The sequence below is a fragment of the Cornus florida genome, unplaced genomic scaffold (genome assembly GCF_030987335.1).
Source record: "Cornus florida cultivar Cherokee Brave unplaced genomic scaffold, ASM3098733v1 CherokeeBrave_3.0.0_Hap2_Chr05, whole genome shotgun sequence".
Lineage (NCBI taxonomy): Eukaryota > Viridiplantae > Streptophyta > Magnoliopsida > Cornales > Cornaceae > Cornus > Cornus florida.
In genome coordinates, this window is record NW_026775575.1 from 92,884,216 (window position 1) to 92,896,900 (window position 12,685).

Consider the following 12,685-nt stretch of genomic DNA (forward strand, 5'->3'; position numbering starts at 1 on the left):
AAAATTATCCTTTGTTTATGGTCACATGATTAATTTTTTAAAATAAAGTATAAAAGGAAAATAGTGTATGTGATAAATTTTTAGAACATAAGTTCTGGTTCATTATTACTCAAATTCATTTTAGAATATTTGAGAAAAATGCACAAGTCATTATTAATATATTAACACTCAAAACACAACCTGACATTTGGTTCTAAGACTTGATGGCTCCATATTCAGAAATACGTACTTATTGGTACAATATTTGCTCATAAATTCTGCCTTTTCCATGTTTGAAAAACTAAAAAACGCTGCGGAAAGCCAAAACAAAGTCACATTTCCTCCTCCTATTTTGTTTTTTATTTTTGCATCTTTTTGTGAAATTAAGAACTTCAATGAAAATAAATCGAGCATACAAGGAGGCCCAAAGAAGCGAAGGAGGAGACTATTAAGGATCACAATTGTAATGTGACTAAGTAATAAAAACTTTAAAAAAATGGAAAATGTTGCCACAAAAGTGTAGTAACCTGGAATGACAATCCCAATCTTCACAAATTACATTGCATTGAATTGGTAACAGCACTAAGAGTGTATAATACAACCAGCCAAAGCTCAAATTAACAAGCATATACATATATGTGTATATATATATATATTCATTTATAGTACAAATGCATCTTTTATGCAAACCACCTTTCTTTTCTTGTCTTTTCTTTTCTTTTCTTTTTTTCTTTTGCTGAAGAAGTAACCCTTTTTTTTTTTCTCCAACAATCCAAATTTATCAGTTATCAGGCAGCATACAGAGAAAATTTATGCAACTTCACAACCAAGGAAGACAAAATACAAATCATAGCCAAATCTAAAAGAAAACAACAAAATGGAACAGTATAGAGGAACACACAAATGACCAAAAATATATAAGTCTCGAATGATATAGACAAGGCATTCCCAACATATCCCTGCACTTCCACAAGTGCAATCAAACATCCAAACTAGTCCCGCCCTTCCACATAATCATGTATGTTCTTCATCACTTCCATGGCTTTTAACACGGCCATTTTAACATGTCGGATAGCATTTTGACCAACTCCATCATGAAGCACTTGGTTTCTATGCCACCAAATTCTCCAAATACAGTTAGTACAAACTACCTTGGAGAATTACGAGCCAACTTATTTTATACTTTGTCCACCGGCTATATTTGATATGTACATGCCGATGCCGGACAGTTCTTATTGGAGGACAGATCATGCCCAGATCAACCACAATAGCAATGAACTCCAGCCTAGTTGTGCCCATTCTGTAATTCTCTACTTTGACCGGTTGTCTCTTCATGTGTGAAATGGGACCTCAGTCCAATCCAGCACTGGTAATAATCATGATCCATTAAGGGAGACTCAAGAGCCCATGGGCAAACACGGGGTATTAAACATGATTCGAACATGAAAGCCATAGTATCAGCTATTTTATGTGGTCCTGCTTCATTTCCAAGTGCAATGGTAGCCTGTGCGCCAAAAACAATCAAATTAGGACACTCTTGCTCATCATTCGCAATTTGAACACTTAAGACTACCAAGTCAATTATGAGAATGGCAACAATATAACTAAAAAAGAGGAAATTTGGACCCCATGAAATGTAGGTATTCAAAGTAACGAGTAGCCATCAGCTTTTTCTCTGGGTTGTGAACAGCACCAGCTTTTCCTCAGGGTTGTCAACAAGAGCTTACCTCATATGTTTTAGCATCAGGACCATGGGGAGTCATGCAGCTGTGAAGGCTTGCAGCACCTGGGAGAAATCCATCTGCTTTTGCCTGAAAACAAGATTGATCTATCAAAGATATACAAATAGAACAAAGAAATGAACTTCATATTCGAACTCCCTCTCAAGTATGTGGTTATCACTGCGAAACTTAAGTACATCAGCCCAAAAAGATTTGGACCAATGTGTTAGTTGGCAAATATCAAAGCGGTTATAGCCCCACAATCCAATGTTTTAACATCAACAGCTTGCCCATATAACATGTTAATGGACATTCTGAAATCTCACTTAAAATTGGGAAGCACCAAAATCAATTTAATAATTCAAGGGGAAAAAATCAATTTAATAGCATAAAAAACAATAATATCTGAAGGAGTTAGCAAAAACACGTATCATAGTATGTACATATAATTGAAAAAAACCTTGGTTTCCCATACATGTTTCAAACTTAACGACCAATACTCGTCTTTTTGAGTTGAATCTTACAATACTATCAAACATTTTGAAATATACTTCACTTGCATTGATTTTTTTTATTTGTTTAAAAAGTCACATTGCATTTAATCACTTATTAGAAGAAAAAAAGATTTTTAAAACAGTAGCATATAACATAACTGGTAATTGTTTTATAAATTGTGATTCATATCTCGTATCTTACAATACAATATACTGTTGGGCCCTAAAAAAGAGACGAGAACAATGCCTTCATGTAGCGGAAATGAGAATGTTAAGATGGGTGAGTGAAGTGACTAAGAGAGATAAGGTCACTAATGAGAGTGTGAGAGAAAAATTTGGTGTAGCACCCATTGGTGAGAAAATTAGAGAGAGTGGACTTAGATGGTTTGGACACATATATCATAGACCAATAGACGCGCCGGTTAGGCGGGAAGACTAGTTGTAATAGAAGGTAAGAGAAGGAGTCAAGGAGAGAGCGACCAAAAATAACCTGAGATGAGATTATTAAAAATTACATTATATGGGGAAATGTTAAACAAGATAGGGTAAATGACATGTAATAGAAAAGATCGGATAGAGAGACTTCATGTTGCCAACCACATTCATATGATGATGATGATGTAATACTACCTAACGAGGTCTGTCAAATGTTACTATAAATCAATTTAACTAAGTAATCATATGTACTTTGTTAAAACTATATATTAATAATTTAGATAAAAAAAAGTATATCTATTTTTTTGGTAATTAAAAATAAAATATGTGTAACAAATACATATGCAACTCTATGAATGTTTTATAATGATTTTGAAACCATAATCTTTTAATTTTCTTTGATAGTGGGATATGATTGAGAAAAAATAACAAAATAGTTAAAAAATTATTATTATTATAATATATATATATAAACAAATACGGAGTAACATATAAATGCTACTGTATTTTTATCACAATTTTTTTATTAGCATTTGCATTTTTTACATATATGTATATCAGCATATTTTTATGATTTCCATTTTTTATGACGAATTTTTAATCATATTTTAAAGAAAAAATCTTACTGTACTTGTATGTATCATTTTGTAGTTTTTTTCCCGCTGTTTTTTTTACTAATTATGATCTCAACCTACATATATCACCATCCTCTATTTTGGAAGGGCATATTGTTGGGGGTGATATAACTTTTCTTTTTTTTTCCACTCATTGCTATGTTACCCTAAACTATAAGGATGAGAATGCAAATTTGACTATGAAAGTACCACTTTGTGCAAAATAGTATAGAAGGTTAGGTTTGTATTGAATCCACCCTTCCCAACCACACTTAGGTAGGACCAACATTGGCAATGGCCTTTTACCCATTGGTTAGTTCTGATACACAAGGTAACTTTTTATTTTTCAATAATCAGTACAACTCTGATCAACTCCTCATAGAAGTTACCATGACAGTATAAGGGTGCAAATTGTCACAAAGTGATTGGTTACCTCATATCCTCCGTGTATTAGACCCATAAATTCACTCATACAGTTGCGATGGTAATACGGAGGCCGGAAAGTATGCTCCGCAACCAACCAACGGGGAGGAAAAATGACAAAATCAAGCAATGCCACACCAGGTTTATCAGTTGGAGCTGTCAGCACTGCATCATAGACAAATAATTCAAACCAATAGATATTAAACATTATAAATGAACAGGGGAAAGGTCTCTCAAGGAAATGGCAAACACTGTAATTGATCCACCCACCTGTATTTATTGATGGATCACCATGATCAATCAATACAGTGTTATAAGGGCAGAACTTACTTAGATCATACTGCAAACAAAAAGATTTTATCCATATCATGTCTTGCAAGATGTTAAGTATTAGTTTATACAGATAACTGCACAAATTAAATGAAAGAACTGCCTGAATGATGCCTATCCTTTATCTGCATAAGCACTACACGGAGGATTAATATTTAACAGATACCCACCTTATACGGGACATAATTACCGTGCCAAGCAACTACATTGAAGGGAGAGAAATCTTGTCTTGCAGTAAAAAGTTCACCTCCAAACTTCTGTACAATAGTGTACCCTGGTCGGGAGCTCTGCTCAAACCAGGCCGTGGGAACAAGGAAATCTCTCGAAGCAGCAAGACCATTAGCACCTATACATATGTCGTACGATTAGGAGAAATTTCAAACGTGTTTATAATCACAATTGATGAAAAGTTATGTACCTATTGGCCCAAGATCAGGAAGTTGAAAATGGGTACCAAATATCTCAGCAACGTAACCACTTGATGGCCCATCTGGCAAGTTAATAACAAAACGGAAACCTTGAGGTAAAACGACAATTTCACCAGGAGAAACTTGCAACCTTCCACATTCAGTTGTGATCCACAGCCCTACATGAATGTATAATACATCTCAATAATTATTGTTTCACACAGGACATAGTCATTAAGACAGAAGTAAAATAACAATAAGAAAGTTATTGTTGAAGTTGAAGACCTGGGAAATAAAGCAAAATTTTATTTTTAGGACCTAAAATTTTCCAGCAATGAAATTAAAGCTATAGGTTAACTTGTAAAGATAAAATGTCAAGGAAGTATATATCCATGATACATATGGATTTACAAGCACAGAACAAAGGAAAAGTTGATCATCACACATAAGGCAATGATGAGTGGGAAAATATGACAGAATTTTTACCAAGAGGCATAAATTATTCACTTTCTTAGTCCATCGTGGATAACCTTTTAAACCACTCTATCAGTTAAGTTGGAACTCTATCTCATTTGCGCATTTGAAATACCAGATGCTTAAACTAAAGATGAAAATTCCACAAGTCAAAACATATAACAAAATTTAATTTACAAAATCTATAGTAACAGTCACTTACTTCCTTTCTGGGGAACTATCAAAAAATCGCCATCAGCATTGCAGAAAGCACAATCATCCATGGATTTGTTGGCAGTGTACCTACAAGTGGATAAAATTCTTCTGCCTATCAAACATCTCATATGCCAAAAATTTGCAACTGCCATTGATTTAAATCTAGATTTAAGAGCATTGGATAGATAAGGTCAAGGATTTAGTGCTCTTGTAGTCTCCTATAGAATACTATTACTCTTCTTTACAAAGAAAACCTCAGGACCTACAAATGAGGGCAAATGATCTAGCTCATGACTTATTTGAAAATGGATGTGTATATTTTAAAACAATCTTATGTGATGTCTTATGATATTGTCCATTAGAATTTTCATGATTGATGTCCTTTCAGAAGTATAAATTCTTTCCCTGATGTCAAAAAGATAAAAGAGATATAAAAAAACTCATTTTTATAATAGGTATAAAAATAGTTCAATTGTTTACTTTTAACACTCTCCACTAGTCCCTAGGGAAGAAAAACAAGCTGAAATTATACAACTTTGAAACTGCGGTCATTATGTTTTCTGTATAACACTAATCAAACACGGATGCAATGACTGTGATAAAATATGGAAAGATTGCAACTCACAAGGCCTTGGATTTCCACAACTCTGAAGACTCAATTATTGAAAAGTTGGACAGACTTTCAAGCCGATTTGTTTTCCAAATTTCACCAAGGAAACGAATCAGGAGGAAAAAAAAAAACTAATACCAGTAAGGTAACTATAAATAATAAAAACTATAAATAAATAAAAAATTGCATGTTTCAACAATAAATGTTTTTTAAAAATGCATGATTCAACAATAATCAAACAAAACCAACTACAAAGAGGAGTTCAGGGTTCAATTACATGTGAATGGCATAACCATGCCGAAGAAATGAACTGCCAGCCCCACATACTGTGTATAAGCCATCAATAAAATCAGTTGGTGTATCTGGAATTTCAGCAGGCTTCCACCGTAGTTGAGTTGGGTTTGCAGAACTGTTGGACTGGTTAAATTCACTCACGAGCTTCACATGACTGGGTAGACGAGGTTTAAATGGTTCATGCGTAACAGATGGTTTTATTCGATATAGCCAACTGCCCGAAAAAAGAACAACATAAATAAAACCAAAAACGGAATTATAAACTAAGCCATCGCAGCAAAATAAAAGAAATAGATATTGTTACTGTAGATGCAAATATTATCACATTAGATTAAATTAAGGATCCATTTCACTTTGGCAGCAAAAGTTTCAAGGAAAATATGTGTGTGTCTATATATATATATATATATTTTTTTTAAGGTGTGAGGTGTTCTAGCATAAAATTTTCAGGAATTACTCTAAGTATGGAGCTTATCTAAAGAACAAAGAAAATAAAATTGCATTTTTCTGAAATAGTCTACAATTAATTACCTAAATATATCATCACCAGAATGGATCACTTTGTATATGTTTAATGTTAAGGACTCAAAATTACTCCAACTTGCGCTTATTTCTTGAATGATAGAAACATGAGTTTAGGCTTAAATTAGCCACCATATAACTATACGAAGCTGATATTCAACGGATAAGAAAAGTTGGTCTTGCTATAAAAAAAAAATAATAATAAAAAAAAAAATTAAATTAAATTTAGCTAAATTCAATCATTTCAATTTTTTGGGTAAATTGCCATGACCAGATGAATTTCAATCAAACAGATGTAATAATCACTGAGAAGATAAAATAAAATAAAGACAACAACAACGAAAAGGGCAAGAGTAAATTTAACAAACCAAGATGTTCTTGATCAAAAACAAATTGATTGTCCCTACATGGATATCACGTAGAATAATCATTCCTAAAAAGGCTCGACTATGGAATGATCACCATCTTCCACAATATCTTCACCAAGAAAGTTACTCGTAGTTCCAAATTATTTTAATTTGAAGAATTTTGCATCGGCTGAATAAATAAATAAACACGCACACATATATATATATGATAGGAAGGAGAGAGAGAGGGAGTGGGACCTTCGTTGGTTGAGCTTACGGGGAGCGGTGAAAGAGGTACCGGAGATCTGCTCGGCGTAGAGTCCGAACGGACAGATGAGAGGGCTGTTTTGATTCTGAGGTAGGGCTCCGGCGATCGCCTCCGACGAGAAGTGGTTGCCGAAGCCGGACTGGTAGTCCAAATCCGCCGGGAAATCGGGACACTTGGTAATCTGGCTCTCCATAATCAGCCTTCAAATGCTCCCTGATCATATACCAACAATGATATGAATAATATATACTGTGTATATAGATATGGATATGGATATATATATATTGGTTAGCTGGTGTTACCGTGGCACGGTGATCCGTTCCGAAAGGACGTGCGAACTTCGTCTTGTTACGGGTTACACACTGTACACCCTTTTAGACTATTCAGTATGCCTTCGCCTACCACCTCATGTATTAAAACAGATCATGTTCGAATATGATTTTTCTCATAAGGCTTGAAACATTACCATCTCATTGATAAGTTATACTAATGGTAATTGTCCCATACGTGAGATTGGAGTCCTATAAATGGCATTTCCAAAATTTGGGCCTTCAAATTTGTCATATATTTTTTAATAATAGTTTCATTAATATTTTCAATAGTCAATCAGCATTTGTACTCTTTAAATTTTAACTATTACAATTTAAGTAGGGATGTCAATTTTTACCGCCCCGCCGGAGCTCCGTCCCGTCCCACCCCGTTAATAAAGGATATGGAAACACTTTTTATACTGTTGGGGCGGGCATGGATACAAATTTTGTACCCGTCACGGGGCGGGTAAGGGTTCAGTATACATATTCTAAGAGTCCCGCCCCGCCCCGCCCCGTTAAGTATATAACTATATTTTATATATAGATATATATATATATATATATATAAACTTGGTATTAAATTTGCTTTTATTTTGGTTATGGTGGAAGTTGGAGTTTAGAACTTCTTGTGATTTGATTATATTAAACTTTTATTTTTGTTTATTATGTTTTCTGAATTATGTTATGTGCATGTTATTTTTTTTATTTTTGTTGAGATACATAATTTCATTTATGTTGTGCTATCCCCAGGCTTTCCACATTCAAATAGCATGAGCTTAAGTTCCAAAAAGTGGGAGAAAAAAATTTGTTAGCGGGGCGGGCACGGGGGCACAGTATTTCCCAACGGGGCGGGGTTGAACAGGAAAATCCAACCCGTCGAGGGTCTCAGGGCGGGCATGGATTTAACAAAAAATAAAAGCGGTGGGGCGGGATTTAGGGAAACCCGCTCCAAACCTGCCCCGTTGTCATCCCTAAATTTACTATCTCCAAAAATTAAATATTTTAATATTTTTAATAAATTATTATTTTTTATTTCTTTTTTACTTACAAAAATTATTAAGCAATACAATATTTATTATGTATTAAAAAAATTAAAACAATACAATACCATTATTAAAATCAACTAAGAAAAAATAACAATATACACTTTTTTCCTTTTTTTTAAAGAACAATCATATGGCACAATCATGTACAATATATTTTTTTCTATTTAAAAAGCACTTCTCTTTTCTTTTTTTTTCAAAAAAATATTTAAAGAACTGCCAGTCGAATAGTGTCTGAATGGCTGTTTTGTTCAATTATGTTAAAAAAAAATAGTTAAAAAAACCAAAAAAAAAAATTAAAAATATATTTTTTTAAACTAAACATATAAAATCGACCGTCACCCAGGTCACAAAGCGACCCAATTTTTTGGGCCTGGAGGCTCGCTCAATTGGTGGGTCCAAAAAATCGGTGGTCATAATAAATGATACAAAATATTTTGTCAATATCCCAAGTTCCCAACTTCTCGTGTTATTAGAGTCATTAGTTGATAGTATAATAAATAAATAATATATGGTACGAAACAGCAATAAAAAGAAAGACAAGTCAATTTTGAACTCATATCTACTTACCAAAGCCAGCGTCATACATCCAAACCGTCTCTATTAGGGCAACGTGGGACCGTTCATGCATAGGACAACAACAAACAAACAAAAATATTGCCCCGTTTGAATATTGAAAAATATTACAAGTCCATTCAATATATCCTTTATCTTTCCTTCTTAATTTCCGGGGAAAAAAAAAATATTTATCTTTTTCTCTGAGTTCAGAACTGAACCATCAAATAAATGTCAGAGTTCTTATCTCGAATCGAAAAAAAAAAATAAATAAATAAATAAAAGAAAAGAAAAGAAAAGAAAAAGATAAAGATAAAGATAAAGAATAAAGTGAAAAAAAACTCCCCTCAACTATTAGTCAAAATACAATTAACCCCCCTAAACTACAAAAAGTGCAGTTAACCCCCTGAACTATGCTAGTTCGATGCAATTTACCCAATCCAGCCACCGGGAAAAAAATTTTGATCTTTAATTGGAACGTGCATGCCACATTTTATCTAAATGACCATTTAACCCTTGTGAAACAAAAAGACCATATTGCCCATTTTTTACAAACACTGTTTATCTTCTTCATCAAACCCAACCGTAAGATTAGATTTTGTCGCTCCAACTACGACAGCGTAAGCAGCTGCTCTCTCCCTCCCTCTATGTGTGTGTCTATATATGTGTGTGTGTGTGTGTGTGCGCGCTTATCCGGAGAATTGAAGATATCCAGAGGAAGCATTTGCGGGAGAAATAGTTGAATATGAAAGACAAGGATTGAAATCCAAACAAAACCCCTCTTCATCAATACCTACACACTCCTCATCGGAATCGTAACTCAGCCGACGACACACCTCCCTGTCACTCGTCGTCGAATTGATGGTTCAAATTAGACCTAATTCCTTGTTTCGGCGAACCCAAATCGAGAGCATGGTCTCGTCGCCGAATTGATGTTCAGATTGAAACCCAATTACTTATTTTGGTGAACCCAAATCGAAAGCTGTATTAGTCATAAGCCGTAATCGCCGATTGTCATCACCAATTGTTGTTGTCCATCGTCGTCATGGATCGCCTTCGTTGTTCGTTGTCGTCGTGGATCGCCTTCGTTATTCGTCGTCGTCATCGCTGTATCCAGTGCTTGTGGATTTTGAACCACCTGCTGAGACCCAACCAACTGGATTGCATGGGGTTTAACCCTAATTTTAGAGTTTCTGCAATGAAAAGAATTCCCAAATTGATTTCGATTCTCTGTGATTCTCAACATTAACAGGTTAAATTGCCCCTTTTGTAAACTCAACTAATTATGGTAAGAGGTTTGCTTTTGTAAACTCAACTAATTAGGGTAAGACTCCACTAAGCAATTAAACCCAGAAAGTTGCAGCAACCAAATCCGAAAGCCTCACCTTTACACAACTAGCGAGCTATCAAACCGTATGCAACCGGTGAAATTCATCTCTTCCGGTGAGTTTTTGCTCCAGTTTGGGTGAGTTGTAGTTCAATTTGGTTCCAATTCTAGTGAGTTTCGACTGATTCAACGGCAAGCTCCCCCCTTCGGCGAATCCAGCAATCTCAGATCCATATATTTGAGGGTATCAGTCAAATTTATTCTTATTTCGGTGCTGTGTGTAAGCTTTGATGTGGATTGCTGAAGTGTCAATTGGTAATTGGCTCTTCAGATTACAATTTGCCATGTCATTGGATAAAATTTAAATGTATGAAATTTTAATGAGACTATTTCATTTTGTTTGAGGGTATACATGTTATTTAACATTTTCGGTGAGGGATGTTGACCAGATTAGTTACTGTTGTCCTCAACTGCAACAACATGATAGTTCAAGGGGGTTTCTTGTAGTTCGGGGAGGTTATTTGCAAAATGCCCATAATTGAGGGGGGTTTTTTGCATTTTACCCAAAAAAAAATTACTACCTAAGCAAGATTTGAAATTCTACAATCATTTTCATTTTCAATTTATATTCAATTAATCGCTAGCAGGAAATATGTGACCTTTAGCCAAGCCTGTGTTATTTCGTGCTATTTGTAAAGCCCCAAGTAGGGGTGCAACTTGGGCTGGCCCAACCCGGCCCAGCCCCAACACAACCTCAACCAGAAATTAGATTGGGTTGGGTCAACCTGAATTGCACCCAACATGGGTTGGGTTATAACCCGGACCAAATATGTTTGGACGGGATGGGTTGGGTCGGGTTCACGGGTTGTTTTTTTTTTTTCCCCCCCTTTATATATATATATATATATATATATATATATATATATATATACATATTTGATTATATTTTTTTGTAACTAAACCAAAAAACAAAATACAAAATCTAATAAGAAGTTCAAATCCCATATATTTTAGACTATCAGTTTATCCATCGTCTGCAAGAATCAAAAGTTCAAAACGGGCATATCATTTCAGATTGTTCAAAAAATCAAAACCTATATCTTTCAGTTTCAAAACTGAAGTACATAACTAAATGGTCATTCATCTCCAAATAAACGAACCATAGAAGGAAATTAGTTTCAAAACAGCTGAGATTAAGAATAAAAGTATTACCAAAGGACTAATGATATTATAGACAAAGTAGAGTGCACTTGGATTCCAATAAAATTATGAACAAATCCAAACATAACCAAACAACATGTTATGGTAAGTATGCCAAAAGAAAGATTTTTCACACCCAAAAAATTTTTAAATCCAACTAGACCAAACAACTCAGTATTCCCATTTCTTCATCTCCATACCATCCGAAGGGCTTCCTTCAACCTTTGAACCCATTTCTTTCCATTTAGTTGACAAGCACCGTTCCATTTGACTCGATCTGTAAGGTAGCACCTACAAAATAAATAATATTACTACTTGGGATGGAACATCAAAATCAGTAGTATATATATGATACCAAAGCATGGAAAATTCCAGAAGACTTCAAAGTGCTAATAAACAAGCGATACCAAGTTTGGAAAATGTAGATAACTTGACATAATTACATGCTATTTAACTTGAATATAAAATAAAAGATTGCCTGTAGTTGAACACAAAAGAGCATTTTTATCACAAACACAAATTCAAAATTGTAAGAGCATTTTCATCACGAACAAAAATTCAAAACTATAAAGGAACTACGTAGTCTCACAGTGCCATTAAAGTTCTAGGAGATGCAAAGGAGTATTAAAGTTCTTGTTTTATGTGTGTGTGTGTTGTTCCTGATAAAAGAAAAGAGAATGTGTCAATTACAATTATATGCAGCTTTATCTTTCATCAAACATTTGATCAACGTTATTTTCAACCCTCATCTGTCCTTCAAACACTTTCAGTTGAACCAAATTGTTCTAGTAATAAAAGTCTAAGTTATAAGTTAAACCAATTGTGGCCTCAATAGCAACCCCAATCCACCTACACATGCATCAGCAATTGCTAGCTCTATATCAGAAGCCAATATGCAAATGAAAGCATATTAACATAAACAATTAAGAACAGTTCTAACAATTTATATATTGTCAGATTAGCAGTTGCCTCAAAAGCTTTAAACAATTAAGACCAGTTCCAACAATTTATATCAAGCTCAAAATCAGCAGTCTTACAAAAGATTTTCTCATGCAACATCAAAATCAGCAGCGTAGATGTCCCAGAAAAATTTGTTCAAACCTGCATCTCCATCTAACTCTTCTTTTTTCAATTGC

At 34.3% G+C, this 12,685-nt stretch overlaps 1 protein-coding gene across 1 annotated transcript; it reads right to left on the bottom strand.

Moving 5' to 3' along the window:
* Positions 1-777: 777 nt before the first annotated feature.
* Positions 778-7,569, bottom strand: LOC132307662 (homogentisate 1,2-dioxygenase). The gene is made up of 10 exons (XM_059805485.1): positions 7,416-7,569; positions 7,104-7,326; positions 5,960-6,190; positions 5,080-5,159; positions 4,415-4,582; positions 4,167-4,342; positions 3,937-4,006; positions 3,677-3,831; positions 1,707-1,790; positions 778-1,483 (listed from the first exon to the last, which is right to left on the bottom strand). The coding sequence occupies exons 2-10, from the start codon at positions 7,304-7,306 to the stop codon at positions 1,265-1,267; spliced, it is 1,386 nt and encodes a 461-aa protein (XP_059661468.1). The 5' UTR covers positions 7,307-7,326; positions 7,416-7,569; the 3' UTR covers positions 778-1,264.
* Positions 7,570-12,685: the final 5,116 nt, after the last annotated feature.